The sequence below is a fragment of the Quercus lobata genome, chromosome 9 (assembly GCF_001633185.2).
Source record: "Quercus lobata isolate SW786 chromosome 9, ValleyOak3.0 Primary Assembly, whole genome shotgun sequence".
Classification (NCBI taxonomy): Eukaryota; Viridiplantae; Streptophyta; class Magnoliopsida; order Fagales; family Fagaceae; genus Quercus; species Quercus lobata.
Window position 1 is genome coordinate 22,576,324 of NC_044912.1, and position 18,121 is coordinate 22,594,444.

At 33.9% G+C, this 18,121-nt stretch overlaps 2 protein-coding genes across 9 annotated transcripts in view; both read right to left on the minus strand.

Moving 5' to 3' along the window:
* LOC115960358 (F-box/kelch-repeat protein At3g23880-like) overlaps positions 1-18,121 on the minus strand; it is a 44,290-nt gene continuing 26,169 nt past the window's right edge. For 2 of the 8 annotated variants that reach the window (XR_004085167.1, XR_004085166.1), the window contains exons 4-6: positions 5,053-5,127; positions 2,167-3,403; positions 1-612 (exon numbers count right to left, since the gene is read on the minus strand). The gene's annotated coding sequence lies outside the window, so the exon portion shown is untranslated. Of the gene's footprint in view, positions 613-2,166; positions 3,404-5,052; positions 5,128-5,261; positions 6,145-6,249; positions 6,297-6,409; positions 6,584-6,900; positions 8,306-18,121 lie in introns of those variants that run through there. The other 6 variants (XR_004085171.1, XR_004085174.1, XR_004085172.1 and 3 more) reach the window with 6 other exon arrangements.
* Positions 10,567-12,622, minus strand: LOC115960361 (F-box/kelch-repeat protein At3g23880-like). Its single transcript, XM_031079228.1, has 2 exons — positions 11,312-12,622; positions 10,567-10,990 (listed from the first exon to the last, which is right to left on the minus strand). The coding sequence occupies exon 1, from the start codon at positions 12,534-12,536 to the stop codon at positions 11,352-11,354; it is 1,185 nt and encodes a 394-aa protein (XP_030935088.1). The 5' UTR covers positions 12,537-12,622; the 3' UTR covers positions 10,567-10,990; positions 11,312-11,351.

An 18,121-nucleotide genomic window follows, 5' to 3' on the forward strand; every position in this document is an offset into this window, starting at 1 on the left:
TGAAAATTCAAAATTACCACTTCTTTTCACAAAATCTAGACATGCACAATTAACACAATGAAAATGAAGGTAAAAAAAAAATCTCCAATCACATACAAGATCCTGTCCCACGTGAGGAATCACATTAAAAGCAAAAGAAATAGAAGAAAAAACTAAAAACATAATACAAGGCTCTTCATTTCTTTAACCTATCTGCTTTCTGGGAACATAAACAATGAAGTAAAAACATTTAGGTGCAATAATACCAAATATACCTGCCTGCTAGTAGGGCAGAAGTTAAGCCAAACTGGTCTATTTCTCTACCTATGGCTGCTAGTACCCTTACTCTTGAGTAGGCGTCCAAAATTTCTGAGCAGTGCATAGGCTTCTTCTTCTTATGTTGCTGCTACTTTGATGGTGGGCTTCCACCATCATCAATGTTTTCTGTAGAAGATATCTCGTTTATCTGATCAAAGTTCTCACCTCCTTCCATCTTTGAGTCCACTTCCTCTTTGTTGCATTCCTGTTCTGCTTCTCTCTCCAGAAAACATTCTTTCTTTGGAATCTTGCAGCTCTCCCACATCTTAAATTAAACTTCTACCCAGCCCTCTTCCATTTCTTTGCTCCATCCTCCTTCACCAAAATATACAATAAAAACCACTTTATTATTTATTTTATTTTCATATCATTATTTTATTAGTATACAACCAAGAGTTTCTAGAAAGTTAAAAGAAGTTTTATTATTTATTCTCTATCAATAACCTTTAAATTAAAATAAAAATTTTAAATTTATATAATAATAAAAATTTGAATTAATATAACAAAATTTAATATATTTTATACTAATTTGAATTACTTTTAACAGGTTTCTGTTTCTGATTATCCTTGGTTTAAGACCAATTGTGTACAACTAAGCATTGACACATATGGAATTGTATATACCAATTATTTAAATTAATTAGACATTTATAAAATTATAACGAATATATAGCTATCCTAGCAATTATTTCAGAGAGAGAAGAAGAAAAAAAAAAAAAAAAACCAAAAAGAATTATTTTTGGCTCCCAACTCGAAAAAAATCCCCTGGTGCTTACTATTTTTTTTTCTCTTTTCCAAGTTTGAAAAAATAGTGGATAACTCTGTCATTCCAACAGATATAGTCTGCCATTTAAGTCTCCTTATTTCAAGTCATTCGAAATGGTGCCGGAATGGCCTCCTCAAGGATCACCCACAACAACATGGATCAAGCCCAAAGAAAATACGAGAACCACAACCCAGCTCAAACTAGATGAATTTAGAAAACCTTTAAACCCATTCTGAATATGTTTCCCCAAAGACACACCATAGGTTTCAACTTTGAGTTTCTTTCATTCTCTTTTTGTTTCTTTTTCTTTTTTGGGATAAATAAGTACTTCATTAAAAATAACATAAGTGAAACTACCCTAGTACATGGGATGACGGGAAGTGTACATGGGGCATAGCTACAAACAGGAAAAAAAAAAGGACCAATTATAGAAAAATAAGAAATAAAAACTACTACAAAGGATTAATGTAGACCAAGAGAATCCAGAAAATCTAGAAGCCTTGTGAGAGAGGACAACGGAGACATTGAATCCACTCGTATAAGGATTTCAAAAATAAATATTTCAACTTTGCCACACTTAACCCCCGCCCATCAAAGCAATGAGCATTCCTTTCTTTCCATAAAAACCACATGAGAGAACAGGGAATCCCATTCCAAGTCCCTCCACTACTACTCCTACCAAACACAACCCCCCCCCCCCCCCTCTCCAAGAAAACATTTCTTGCGCCATCTCCTTTCTTCTTCTTCTTCTTAAATTTATTTTTATTCTTTCTCTATCTATTTTGCCATTTCTCTTCTTCTTCTTCTTCTTTTTTTTTTTTTTTTTTTTTTTTTAATAGAAGAAAAATAATAGTTGGATAGCTCAACTGAGTTCTTTTTATCACTACAACAAAGACACGCAAACAAACAAGGTTATGTTGGCCAATTATTTTTATTGGTTAACTATGCTAGCAAAAATCATCCACAAACAATATCAAATAATAATATAAAACAGCCCCAACTACAAAAGGATAATATAAATCTGGGGAAAAAATTATGGTTTTAACAATGCTACCTAGCCTGCAACAAAGAAAAGCAAGAGAAGGGTTTCAATTCATCCATACCTGTAATGGCATCACTTCTTATACAACATAGCACCATCATCTTAGTAAGAGACCACATTTTCTCCATCAAGTAAAGCAAGGCTCTCCATGTGAGTAGCTAAATCTAAACGGTTATCAACTGGAATACTAATTTCATTCTCATGTAGAGTTTCGGGGTCAATTAAAACAGACTTAACTTCCCTCTCTAATTCACTGTTGGTGGAGACCAGCCGGGGCCTCCTTTGAATTAGAAGTAAATCATACTTGGTAAAAACAATGATATTATAAGTGCCTTCAACTGGTACAACACACAGTTTATTCCAGGAATCAAACACACCATACTCCCTCATCACCCAGATGGAGCATAGTGTGTCACATGATTGTACACCATATCTAAATTTAATCAAAGCCAGTTTCCCCTTGAATGATGTGAGATATATTGTAATACAACTTCCTTCATCGTCAGGCAGTGGTAGCTCTTTGAATTTCTCACTATTGACATCAAATGACAAAATCATATGAGTAAAACGCCTCTCGCGTCCACCTCTATCTTCTACATATAGAAACATCCAATGCAAATGTCCACTAACAAATGGGGATAACAAAATTCAATTTATTTTCCAGAACACAACATTGGGTCTCCATGGAATTCCAAGTCCAATTCTTTTCCATGAATCCGAACTTAATGTGTACACCTCAACCTCAACCTCAACCTCAATGGGAGGCATAATTTTGACAAGGGACCGTGAAATCCTGACAACCTTGTAGTCATTATTCAGGGAATCACACCCAAACCCAAGTTTAGCATGATGTAACCTGCTCAAGCAAGTATCGGGCAACTTCTTAAATTTTCTTAAATTTTCTATTACTGGGATTCCACAAGTATACAGCATTAAATTCTGATACAATAAAATCAGTGAGACACATTATTCCATTACATGAACCCACTAATTTGGGACGCCCAGATTGAAAAGTGAAAGGAATTCTAAACTCGGATACCCTTTCAAATGTGCGGTCGCAAGAGACCGTACAGACTTGACTATGAGAAGAAGAATAATACCTGGGATAAGTCTTGCGCATGTATATTACATAACCATGATTGTGGGACAACAAGCTATTAAGGTGGGTGGAGATGAAATTGGGGTTGGTGATGTAAGGGTACCAGGATTTGCAAACGCACCTGAATCTTAGGAGTGATTTCACTGGTAGCCTTGTTAGAATTTCCAACACGATTTCGTCTGGGAGATCAAGGTTCGTCCTACGTCAGAAAATCGTTGGTTGTGACATTTTCCAACGGAAGAGAGGAAGTAGTGAGTGTGTGTGCGTGTTGTGACTTGTGAGCAACACTAGGATTCCTTTAATTGGCTTTTTAGTAATTAACTTGGGGTAACGAGAAAAGAATAAATATAAAAGCTACTTTACTCCCAACAAAAATTACAAACAATTGATGTGGTGAGTGATTACTAGTAAATGAAAAAAAAAAAAACATTAATAATGAGTTTAGATGAAAACAAATTCGAGAAAAAAAGTGAAAAAAAAAAGGAAAGAAAATGTACAAATTAGCTGAATTTTTGGAGCTTTGATCTCATCTTAAATGCTTTTCATATTGTTTGGTTGTCAAAAAAAATAAAGGAAAATAAATGAGATTATTATTTTTTTTTAATATATGATTTATAATTTTAACATGGAAAATTAATTAAAAAAAGAGTAAGAACTATATGACACAAAAATTTCTGAGGGGTTAAGATTAAATTGACTGTGAGTCGAGGCCAAAAGCATAATTAAGCCTAGTTTTTTTTATAAAAAAAAAAAAGGTTATAATGCCTTTTTGCCTACCATAGATATTATACTTATAAGTTTTATCTAGCTTATTTTTTTTAACAAAATAAATCAATAAAAATAATCTATACCAAATAAACCCTTTATAATTACATGAGTTCCAGTTTACTCAATGAGTAAAATTTTTTATCTCTTGAATTAAAGTAATCATCATAGAGCAAACATCATCTATTGGAAACTTATCATATCTTAAAACAAAACAAAAACAACATAAAAAACCTTACAATTACTAGATGGACTGATGGAGAGTTCTTTTATGATTAGACAAAGATTATCCCATAATTATCAATACACTTATGTATCAAAATAAACCCCATTAATCCAAAGATGTGTGTTACACATGGCATTGTTCCACAGCCAATCATCTTCACCATGTCCTCTGCCAATCTCTCTAAAATTGTCGGGCTAACAATAATGCTCGTTGAATATCCTATGTTAATCAGAAAAATGACAATTTAATGACCTAAATGATCTCTAATGATACTGTAAACTCCCAAAGAATCATGGTTTCTTTGGAGCTGTCATATATATTCAACTTAACACTTCTGATGGCCATATATAAGAAGGAAACCATGAAATCCAACTTGATTGTTTCTATGTAGAACATTTGTGTTATAAGCATAATGGTAAAATTCACAAGTATAATCATGAACAAGTTGAGATATTGAGGTGCTTAAATATTGGAAAATTAATTTATAGCGATCTAGCCAAATGTTCCAAAAAGAGCAGAAATAAATAATGAACTTTGGAAATGTTCAAATTTCAGCTCTTTTACATTTTAAAAAATAATCGTTCCATTTGAAGTTGTCACTGACCTATAGGATTTTTAGCTCCAAATCTTTGTTGTTTAAAATTTTTTGCGCTAGTGCATATTAGGGAATTTTTTTCAACTTACCTGGCTTTTTCTTTTTGTATTTTATATTTTAGCAGAACCGGAAAACTTCACTAACAAACAAAAAATACATGTCAAGTAGGAATATACTCATATGCTATTAGGACCTTTAAAAAGCTTTTTGGGAGAAAAGCATTAAGCAAATTCCCTATGATGCAGCAATGGGGAAAACAAACCTGCATAGCTTTGGGGGTAACTGGGTAAGGAACTGATTGAAGCATTGGTTCTAGTATTAGGCTCTTTCCAGTTTCCTGTTTGCAAGACGGAAGAAGTAGAAACAAATGCAGTTCAATGGGCCATGCTGAGAACCTATGAGGTGGGCTTAGATAATTTGACCATAGAACAAAATAACTGCATAAATGCACACACAAACCAAGACTATTACCTAGTTGGGAGCTGGACACAATTCTTCAAGATGTTAAAATTAAATGCTTAAAGTCAAAGATATTAAGTTGTAACTTCTGCCAGGTTAAGTGCTGATGTAGCAGAACTCTCGGATTCACAACTTATGAAATAAGCCATTTGATACACCAATACTTAGGCAATCAGCATTTCAAATACATGGAAAGGCTTACAAAATACAAGGTTGTGGAATATCTCATATATGTTGGGAACAAAGGAAAACCTCATGCTTGTTTCATGCCCAACAACTGACAGAGATATTCTCTTTAAATTTCATAAAAAAATAAAAAGCTTTCCTTGCATTTTGAGTCTGACATGCAACTAGGCAACCATCTAAACTCAAGTCAGTCCTGATCTTAAGATGTTGCAATTGCAAGGTAAGTGGGCATTCCCTACCATATGATAATGTTAATCAATTGGAGATGAAGGCAATTTCCCTACAATTAAACGTATGCATGACACATCAGAACTTGGCAACACAGAAATTCATTTCTTTATCCTATTCTGCTTTCTGGAAACATAAACAATGAAGCAAACACATTTAGGTGCAAATTGATACCAATTATAACTGCCTGCTATTACGGCACAAGTTAGGCCAAACTGGTCAATCTCTATACTTATGGTTGCTAGTGCCATCCTTCTTGAGTAGGCTTCCAAACTTTCCGAGCAAAGGGCTTCTTCTACTTCTTATGGTGCTGCTGCTACATCTTATCAAAGCTCTCACCACCTTCCATCTTTGAGTCCACTTCCTCTTCAAAGCATTCCAGCTCTTCTTCTCCCTCCGGCAAAAAAATTTCTTTTCAATCTTGCAGCTCTCCTACATCTTAAATTCAACTTCAACAGAGTGCTCCTCTTTCTCATCTCATCTTCCATCAGCAAAATATACAACAAAAATCACTTTATTATTAAATTACTTTATATATATATATAAAAAGTAAATACTTGATTAAAAGTAGCATAAGTGTAACTACCTGAGTACACGAGATGACTGGAAGTGTAAACAGGGCATAGGTACAAACTGAAAAACGGAAATTTTAGAAAAATATGAAATAAAAACTACTTCAAATGATTAATGTAGACCTAGAGAATTTAGCAATAAATATTTAAACTTCGCCACTCTTTAACTCCTACCTGTCAAAACAACAACCATTCCTTTCTCTCGATAAATAACACATGAGACAACAGGGGATCGCATTCCAAGTCACCTGCTACTTCTCCCACCAAACCTCCCCCTCCAAGAACACAACATTTACCATTTTTTTCCTTTTTATGCCTCCTCTATTGCTTTTTTCATTTCTTTTTTGACTATTAAGGAAAAAAAAAAAAGAGTAAGATAACTCTAATGAGTTCTTTTTAGCACTACAACACAGATACACAAGCAAAAGGTTATGCTGGCTCAATATTTTTATTGGTTCACTATGTGTGCAACAATCAATCACAAACAATATCAAATACTTCTGATCACACCCCCCCCCCCCCCCCAAAAAAAAAAAAAAAAAACCAACAACAACAATATCAAATACAAATATATAATTGCCACAACCATAAAAGGATCATATAAATCTGGAGCAAAAATATGGTCAACCAGTAAAAGCATGACAAGGGTTTCAATTCATCCATACCTGTGAAGAAATCGCTTGTTATACCCAGCAACATCCTCTCAGTAAGATACCACGTTTGCTCCATCAAGTAGGGCAAGGTTCTCCATGTAAGTAGCTACATCTAAGTGATAATCAATTTGATTACTAATCTCCTTCTCATGTAGAGCTTCAGGATCAATTAAAACAGACTTATGTTTCCTCTCTAATTCACTGTTGGTAGAGACCAGGCGAGACCTATGTCGAACTAGAAGTAAACCATACTTGGTGAAACCAATGAAATCAGTAGAAATTTCAATTGGTAGAACACAAAGTTTATTCCAGGAATCAAGCAAACCATACTCCCTCATCACCCATATGGAGCATAGCTTGCTAAGTGGTTGTGCACCATGTCCAAATTTAATCAAAGCAAGTTTTTCCTTGTATGACGTAAGACATTTCGCAACAAGACCTCCTTCATCAGGCACTGGTAGATCTTTGAATTTCTCACTATTGACATCAAATGACAAAATCAAATGCAAATGTCCACTAACAAATGGGAATGCCAAAATACCATTAAAACTGTAGGAAATAACATTGGGTCTCCAGGAGATTCCAAGTTCAACTCTTTTCCATGAGTCCGAACTTAATGAGTACACCTCAACCTCAGGGGGAGGCATCCATTTGGTACGAGTCCATGAAAACCTGACAACCTTGTAGTCATTATTCAGGGAATCATACCCAAATCCATGTGCCACATTAAGCACCTGGGTCTGGTTCAAGCAAGTATTGGGCAACCTCTTAAATTTTCTAATACTGGGGTTCCACAAGTACACATTTTTAGACTTTGATATGATAAAATCAGTGAAACATAATATGCCATTACAAGAACCCACTAAACCATGATACCCAGATTTAAAAGTGAAGGGAATTCTAAACTCGGATATGGTTTCAAAGGTGCGGTCGAAAGCGAGCGTACAGATTTGACTGTGAGGACGATGAAAAGAAGCCATGTGAACAACAGTCCTGGGCATGTGTATGACATAAGCACCATCATGATTGTTGTAGCACAGCAAGTGGGTGGAGATGAAATTGGGGTTGGTGATAAAACACTCTTAACCAAACAGAACATAAACCAATTAATATAGTTAGAACCAAATAACAACACTAAAGAGAGAACCAAAAGAACTTAGTAAAATGATCTCTGGGGTTGTTAAGGGGGGGAGTTCATCAGTGTCAAATGTGATGCAAGCAAGCACGGTGATAATGATCTCTGGCAACATGTCTAAAAGCCACAAGTTACAGAGGCTATTTGAGACCTTAGGGCCAATTTTAGGCCAACTCTACACTACTAAAGCAAATACCTCCAGCGCAGCAATCTTTCTTTTAGAATCAAATGTTCTGTTCTCTTAATCAGCTTCCCCAATCAGTCCTTTCCTCACTATAACCTCCTGATTAAGGGATAATTTATTTCACATCAAAGTGTTACTTCATACATCATAATTACAGAACATTGATAATGATCTCAAGCAAGTATGTATGTTTGTTTGTACCTCATCATTCAGCGCAGCAATCTCTCTTTTGTTCTCTGAAGATTTCACTACTTCTTCTTCAGCAGCTTTCCTAACCCGAACCCGCCGTCGTCTCTTCTTCTTCAGTCATTCTGTTAGCGCCAGACTCAACAGCGCGGTCAAGATTTACGTGGTCGGCCTTAATGCTGAGGGGAGCAGAACACTTTGTACAATTGAAGCGGAAGCGGTAGATCGGAATTCCCATGAAATCCTCGCCGATAACCTGCTCCTTGCGAGAGAGAATGGTTTTGCCGCGGCAAATCGAGAGGGGGATCTTCATGGGCATGGGGATTTGACTGGTAGTCTTGCTAGGATTTCCAATACGATTTCTTCTGGGAGATCATGCTTCGTCCTACGTCGGAGGATCATCGTTGGTTGTGCTTCTTTCCTTTGGGACATCTTCTAACGGAAGAGAAAGAGACTGTTTTTTTTATCCAACCCTTTCACTTACACATCGTCCAGTAATTGTTATGACAACCAAAAAATATAAAAATAAAAATTGAGGTGAAATAGCATATGTTTTTTCCCATTTAAGGGGGGAATGTACACCTTTCTACCTAATACTTTTATTTAGCTTACTTTTAAATAATAATAAAAATCAATAAAAACAATCTATACCAAATAAACCATTACAATTACTAGATGAAGAGGTTTTTTTTTTTTTTTAATAAGAACAAATTATTTCACATCATCAATCTATTAAGACATTGAAATAACCCTCATTAATCCACACTTGTATTGTTCATGGTATTGTTCCACGGTTAATCAACTCCACCATGTCCACCAATCCCATAAAACTTGTTTTGACATTGTATGTTAATCAAGAAATCAACAATCTAATATCCAAATTAATATTTGATAATACCATTAGCTCCCAAAGAATCATGGATTTCTTTGGAGCTACAATCTATATTTAACTTATGACTTGCAATAGCCAACAAGAAAGGGAACCATGAAATCCAACTTAGTTGTATAGTGAGTGAAACTTTTGTGTTACAAGCATAATAGTAAAATTCTCTTTGAGAACGAGTTGAGACATTGAGTTGTCTAATTTTTGGAAAATCAATTGGTTGTGAACTACCCAAATGTTCCAAAGAGCCCAAATAAATGATAAGGGTCAAGGAAGAGCATATAAGATGCATAATCATGTTAGAATGACATCAGACAAAAATGTTGTCTACACAAAAGAATCATAGAAATCTAAAAGTAATTATTTCAAGCCAAATGAACTGGTCACTATTCATCTTCTTTTTCCTATTTACCCTGTAAAGAGCGAAATAGTAAAGAGGATGGCTTGAAAATGTCTTCTTCTATCATTAATATATTTCAAATTATATTTTTAACTCTCTTTTTTTCCTTCCATATAACAAGTGAGAGTGTGAAATGCGAACCCAGATTTTCTATGCTAGACTATATTTGGAAATTTATTTCAACTTACAGGCCTTTTCATTTTTATCTTTTTCTAAACAAAAGATTAAAAAAGATAATTAAAAAAAAAAGAAAAAACCAACAACAGTCAAGTAGACCTACAATCATATTCATATGATATAAAAGCTTACAAACTCAATTGTGCTTCAACAGCTTCTATGACGATCAAATGTTTGAAGAGCACCTAGGTTGTGACATTTTCCATCAAAAGAGAGGAGAGTATTTGTGTTGTGAGCAACATTGGAATTCCTTAAATAGGCTTTTTTTAGTTTTTAGTAATTAATTGGCTGAATTTTTGGAGCTTTGATCTCATCTTAAATAATTTTCATATTGTTTGGTTGTCAAGAAAATTAAGGAAAATATTTATTTATTTTTTATATATGTTTTAAAATTTTAACATTGAAATATACTTAAAAAGAGTAGGAACTATACGAGAAAAAAATTTCTGAGGGACTAAGATTAAATTGACCCTAAGTCGAGGACCAAATGCATAGTTAAGCCTAGTTAGTTATTTTAATTTATTTTTATTTTAAAGTTAGAATGCCTATTTGCCTACCACAGATATCAATCTTATAAGTTTTATCTAACTTATTTTTTAATAAAATAAATCAATAACAATAATCTATACCAAATAAACATTTTATAATTACGTGAGTTTCAGTTAACCTAATTGGTAAAATGTTTTCTTCTAAAAAAAATGGTAAAATGTTTTATCTCTTGAATAAGAGTAATCATCATGGAGCAGACATCATAGATTGAAAACCTATCATAACAATTACTAGATGAAGAGTTCCTTTATAATTAGACAATGATTATTCCATAATTATCAATACACTTATGTATCAAAATAAACCCCATTAATCCAAAGGTGTGTGCTACTCATGGCATTGTTCCACAACCAATCACCTCTACCATGTCCTCTACCAATCTCCCTAAAATTGTTGGGCTAACAATACTGCTTGTTGAATATTCTATGTTAATTCAAAAAATGAGAATCTAATGACCTAAATAATCTCTAATGATACTGCCAGCTCCCAAAGAATCATGGTTGCCTTTAGAGCTGTCATGTATATTCAACTTAACACTTCTGATGGCCATATATGGGAAGGAGACCATGAAATCCAACTTGATTGTTTCTACATAGAAGATTTGTGTTATAAGCATAAGAGTAAAATTCACAAGTATAATGGATAATGTCGTGAACAATTTGAGATATTGAGGTACTTAATTATTGGAAAATGATCTAGCCAAATGTTCCAATTTCCAAAAAGCAAAAATAAATAATGAACTTTGGAAATGTTTAAATTTCAGCTTTTTTTTTTTTTTTTTTTTTTTTTTTACATTTTAAATAATCATCGTTTCATTTGAAGTTATCATTGACCTATAAGATTTTTAACAATACTAACATGTCTACTGCAACAAGTAAACACATGACAAAAGTTTCAATTCATCCATACCTGTGATGACATCACTTTTTATACTAATAGCACCATCTTCTTAGTAAGATACCACATTTGCTCCATCAAGTAAAGCAAGGTTTTCCATGTAAGCAGCTACATCTAAACGATAATCAACTTGAATCTCCTTCTCATGTAGAGTTTCAGGGTCAATTAAAACAGACTTATGTTTCCTCTCTAATTCACTGTTGGTAGAGACCAGCGGAGACCTTTTTTGAACTAGAAGTAAACCATAGTTGGTGAAACCAATGAAATCAGTAAGATTTTCAATTGGGAGAACTCGAAGTTTATTCCAGGAATCACCCATCACCCAAATTGAGCATAGCAAGCTATGTGGCTGTACACCATATCCAAATTTAATCAAAGCCAGTTTTTCCTTGAATGACGTAAGACATTTTGTAATACAACTTCCTTCATCATCAGGCAGTAGTAGCTCTTTGAATTTCTCACTATTGACATCAAATGACAAAATGATAGAAGTAAAAAGCCTCTCTTGCCCACCTCCTTCTATCATTTCTATCATCCAATGCAAATTTCCACTCACAAACGGGAATGTCAAAGTACAATTAAATTTGTGGAACACAACATTGGATCTCCAGGAGATTCCAAGTCCAACTCTTTTCCATGAATCCGAACTTAAGGAGTACACCTCAACGTCAGGGGGAGGCATAGGTTTGGCAGTAGACTCTGAAATCCTGACAACCTTGTAGTCATTATTCTGGGAATCAAACCCAAATCCTAGACTCACATTAAATAACTGGGTCAAGCAAGTATCGGGCAATTTCTTAAATTTTCTAATACTGGGGTTCCACAAGTATACATCCTTAAACTCAAAAGACCTATGATCAGAGAAACACAATATGCCATTACATGAACCCACAAAATGGGGATACCCAGATTGAAAAGTGAAGGGAATTCTAAGCTCGGATATAGCTTCAAACGTGTGGCGGGAAGCTACCGTACAGATTTGACCGTGAGGACGACTAGAAGAAACCATGGAACCAGTAGTCTTGGGCATGTGTATGAAAAAACCACGATTGTGGTCATTGCAGTACAGTAAGTTATTCTTGATGAAATTGGGGGTGGCTATGTAACCGTACCAAGATTTGCAAAAGCACCTGAATCTTAGGAGTGATTTCACGGGTAGCCTTACTAGGATTTCCAACACGATTTCTTCTGGGAGATGATTGTTCGTCCTACGTAGGAGAATCGTTGGTTGTGACATTTTCTAATGGAAGAGAAGAGAAAGATACCGCGGGCGTGTTTTGAGGTTTGAGCAATGTTTGGGTCAATGACACTGCCTGTGTTTTTCTTTTAAATATGCTTTTAAGAATGAGCTGAAGCAAAATTGAAATAGAAGTCTTATTCAATTAAAGCAGAAAATATCTGAAATGTAAATTTTTTTTTTTGAGGCACTGAAATGCATATTTAAATGGATAGATACGAGTGAAATAGTGTTTGGGTCAAAGACAGTATGACACTACGTGTGTTTTTCTCTTAAATGTGCTTTTAGGAATATTGTGTTTTTCTCTTAAATATGCTTTTAGGAATTAGTTGAAGCAAAATTGAAATAGAAGTCTTATTCAACTAAAACAGAAAATATCTGAAACGTATATTTAAATGGAGAGATAAGAGTGAAATAGTGTTTGGGTCAATGACACTGCGTGTGTTTTTTTTCTTAAATATGCTTTTAGGAATTAGTTGAAGCAAAATTGAAATAAAAGTCTTATTCAACTAAAATAGAAAATATCTTAAACGTATATTTAAATGGAGAGATAAGAGTGAAATACTGTTTGCTTCAATGACACTGCGTGCGTTTTTCTCTTAAATATGCTTTTAGGAATTAGTTGAAGCAAAATTGAAATAGAAGTCTTATTCAACTAAAACAGAAAATATCTTAAACGTATATTTAAATGGAGAGATAAGAGTGAAATAGTGTTTGGGTCAATGACACTGCGTGTGTTTTTTTTTCTTAAATATGCTTTTAGGAATTAGTTGAAGCAAAATTGAAATAAAAGTCTTATTCAACTAAAATAGAAAATATCTTAAACGTATATTTAAATGGAGAGATAAGAGTGAAATAGTGTTTGCTTCAATGACACTGCGTGTGTTTTTCTCTTAAATATGCTTTTAGGAATTAGTTGAAGCAAAATTGAAATAGAAGTCTTATTCAACTAAAACAGTAAATATTTGAAACGTATATTTAAATGGAGAGATAAGAGTGAAATTGTGTTTGGGTTGCAGTGGGTTTTTCACTCCATAGGATTTTTGTATGGTTATCTTATCTAAAGATCTCAAGTGGGATATTTTTTAGATATAAGATAGAATTTCTATTCTAACATAATCTATGTGTATATGCATGTGAAACTCCCTCCTGGAGACTTCCCACAAGCATTTATACTTGTGGAGTGACCACCACACCTACAAAAGTTGCTAACATTCATTTCAATTCCTACAAATTAGGACGTGAATGTTAAAGTCTCTAACCTTTATCTAAAGGTTAAAATCAGATCTCTTATCCACCCCATTGCCCCCACTCATAACTCATTATCCCTGAAAAATCTCAACTGCATATTCGACCATGTCAAACCCCACATAGCCAATCATGGCCAAAATATACAATTTCATTATTCAAACAATTTTATTAATAATAATCATCTCATATACAATATTGTATAAAGTAATTTCTTTTGAGAATTACACACATACACATTGTGGGTTATTTAACCACACAGTTCAACATCCATATTGTGGGCTATTTGGCCACATAAACCAACATTAGCACAAATTGAAAATGTAAGGAAAAAAAAAAGTGAAGAAAAATAAACAAAAGTTGAAAATGTAAAGAAAGAAAAATATATAATTGAATTTTTGGATCTTTGATCTCATCTTAAATTGCTTTCATAATTCACATTGTTTGGTCATCAAGACTCAAGAAAGTGGAAGAAAACAAAGGAGATCAATTTTTTTTTTTTTTTGGTTACAAGATAAAAATTTTATTCTAACCTACTATTCTAAATTTATGTACTTGTGAAACTTAGCCCTTGTGGAGTGACCACCACACCGAAGGTGCACGGAGATCAACTTTTGTAAATGTTTGATTTTAATTTTGTTGAGTGCATGTTTTAGTTGATGTAGTTTTATTTTCCAAGCTGCTGACATGGGATTGTTTATTGTAATTAAGCTAACAAATAAATGTTAAGAATTTTTTATGACCACCACGCATCTTTGGCACGATAGTTACTCCATAAGTATAAATGCTTGTGGGGTGTGGGGGGTAAGGACCAGAATTCAAGTCTCCAAGAGATAATTTCACACACATATATACTTAGATTAGGTTAGAGTAAAATTCCTATCTTGTATATATAAAAAAAAAAAAAAATGTTTTTATGAAAAATAGAGTTACAAACTATTTTATAATTTTTTTTATAAATTGCTGACATGATGAGTAATTATTAGTAAGTAAAAAAGTAATGCTAGTAGTGGTTCCATATGAGAATCAGTAATAATTGGGCATAGCAATAGTTTGTAAAATGTTGTAAAATTGTCTAGAAGCATTACTCATGTTTTATTAGCTACACCATTATTTTTTTTATTAGTAGATAATAGTAATGATATCATTGAAATATGTCTGAAAATAGTAAGTAGCAAATTGACACACACACACCGAAAAAAATTAATTAATTAATAAATATTGATGTGAAAAAAAGAAAAAAGAATTCATATTTAAGAATATGTTTTCCCCCATCTAAGGGAAAATGTACACCTTTCTACCTCATACTTTTACCTAGCTTACTTTTAAATAAGCAAAAAAAAAAAAATCTATACCAAATAGACCATTAAAATTACTAGATGAAAGATTTTTTTTTTTTTCTTTTTTAGTAATACCAAATTATTCCATATTATCAATCTATTAAGATATTGAAATAAATCCCATTAATCCACACTAGTATTGTTTATGGTATTGTTCCACGGTTAATCACCTCCACTATGTCCAACAATCCAACGAAAATGGTTGGTTTGACATCCTAAGTTAATCAAGAAATCAACAATCTAATAACTTGATTAATCTCTAATAATATCATTAGCTCCCAATGAATCATGGTTTTCTTTGGAGAACCCATCTATAGTCAACTTATGACTTCAAATAGCCAAGAGGGGGAGGGAACCATGAACTTAGTTGTTTATTAAGTGAAACTTTTGTGTTATAAGTATAATAGTAAAATTAGCAAGTATAATGGATAGTTTCAAGAATGAGTTGAGAGATTGAGTTGCTTAATTGTTGGAAAATCAATTTATTGTGAACCACCAAAATGTTCCAAAGAGCCCAAATAAATGATAAGGGTCAAGGAAAAGCATATAAGATGCATAATCATGTTGAAAAAACACCAGACAAAAATGTTGTTTGTACAAAATGAATCAGGAGAAGTCTAGAGGAAATGGATTTCTTAACTCAAAATCTTCCTATTTAAAATTTTTGCACTAGTATAGATTTGGAAATGGATTTCAACTTACTTGGCTTTTTTTTTAAATAAAAAAAAATTATTGTTTCTGAACCAGAAAACTTCACTAACAAACGAAAAATACATGTCAAATAGGCAAACAGTTGGTGTTAAGATTCTTAACCCACCAAACAGAATCTTGCTTGGTTTATTGGCAAGTATTAAGAAACAATATGTTTAACTTGTTACACCCTTGGGTTTGAAATTTAATTTAGAGAATGCCATTGAACCACAAGATTCTTAACTTTAAATCTTTTTGATTTAAAGTTTTTGCACTATTGTATATTAGTAAACGTTTTTCAACCACATGGCTTTCCTTTTATTTTTTTTTCTGAATCGGAAAACTTCACTAACAAATGAAAAATACATGTCAAGCAGGCATACAGTCATATGATATTCATATTAGGGCTTTTAGAAAGCTTTTTGGGATGAAAAACATTCAGAAAATCCAACAGATGTTATTTTTTGAAGAACATCTACTGAACTTAATTGTGATGCAACAACTGCAGAAGTACGAACGTGCATAGTTTTTTTTAGTATGGGAACTGATTGAAGAATGTGTTCAAGTCCGAAGAAGCAAAACTTGCATTTGTGTTAAAACCTCATTCCATCTCCCTTATGTGTGTGTGTATATTTTGTTCTAAAAAAAACTGTTGTTCAATTGACCATGCTCAGCACATTTTAGTATGGGAACTGATTGAAGAATGTGTACAAGCCGAAAGAAGCAGAACCTGCATTTGTGTTAGAACCTCATTCCATCTCCCTTGTGTGTGCGTGTGTGTGTTTCATTCTAAAAAAAAACTGTTGTTCAATTGACCATGCTCAACACAAATAAAACATGTCTCCCACCTAAGCTTCACCTACCTACGGCTACAAGTATGCATTGGGGTCACTTAGACACATATATATGCTATCACATAACACTTACTTTCAGTATAGTTTTTATATGGCTGACCACAATAAAAACAACAAACTGTACATGTAACCAAAAAAAAAAAAAAAAAAAACCGTCAATGTAACATTAGCAATGTTGCAAAACTCTTCGATTCAACTAATCAAAACTCCCTCGTGTAGTTTCTGATCATTGCCCTTTGTTGGTGGTGGCGGGTAGTGTCAATAAAGGCCGGAGTGCCTTAAAGTTTCAGAATATGTGGTTGAAAGAAGAGGGCTTTGTAGAGAGGGTTTGGCAATAGTGGAATGGGTATTGCTTTTCGGGTTCTCCTAGATTTATTCTGGGTCGTAAATTAAAAGCTCTTAAAGAGGACTTGAAAAAGTGGAATAAGGAGGAATTTGGGGATTTGGCCTTTAGGAAGAAATGTCTTTTATTGGAATTGTTGGGTTTGGATGCGAGGAAGGACTAGACAAGCCTTTCTTATGAGGATCAAACTCGTCGTACTCAGATTAAAGGAGAGATTGCTCATCTTGCCTCTTTGGAGGAGATTTCTTGGAGACAAAAGTCTCGGTTCTTATTTGTGAAGGAGGGGGACAATAATACTCGCTTTTTTCATCGGGTTGCAAACTCCCATAGAAGAACTAATTATCTTCGGGGTATAGAGGTGGATGGTGTCCTCTATGAGAATGAGGAAGAGGTGCGGTCTAAGGTGGTCCATTTCTATCAGAGTTTGTACACTAAGTCAGATACTTAGTGCTCTTCTATGGATGGATTAGAGTTTACTAGCATTGAAGAGGATGAGCGGCTTGAATTAGAGAGGGACTTTTCTACGGAGGAAGTGGTAAAGGTTCTTCAAGAGATGGAGGGTGATAAAACCCCTGGTCCTAATGGTTTCACTATGGCTTTTTTCCAAAAATGCTGGAGTGTTGTGGAAATAGATGTCATGGCTTTTTTTGATCATTTCCATAGGAGCTCCAAGTTTGAACTTTCTCTGAATGCTTCTTTTCTATCTCTGATTCCCAAAAAAAACAATGCATTGAATATTAAAGACTTTAGGCCTATCAGCTTAGTAGGCAGTGTGTATAAGCTTTTGTCCAAGGTTTTAGCTAACAGATTGAGGCGGGTGCTGGATAAACTTATTTCGGAGTCACAAAATTCTTTTGTTGGTGGCAAACAGATTTTGGATTTAGTGCTTATTGCCAACGAATGTTTAGACAGTAGACTGAAGTGTCGTACCCCAGGGGTGGTGTGTAAGTTAGATATTGAGAAAGCTTATGACCATGTGAATTGGGACACTTTGTTTTATTTGTTGGAGAGGATGGGTTTTGGGGATAGATGGAGGAGATGGATAAAGACTTGTGTCTTTACTGTTTGCTTCTCAGTTCTGGTTAATGGATCTCCTGCTGGTTTCTTTGG

What these genes read in the sequence shown, in the direction of transcription:
- LOC115960361 (XM_031079228.1), bottom strand. Translation starts at nt 12,536, where the DNA reads ATGTCACAACCAACGATTCTCCTACGTAGGACGAACAATCATCTCCCA.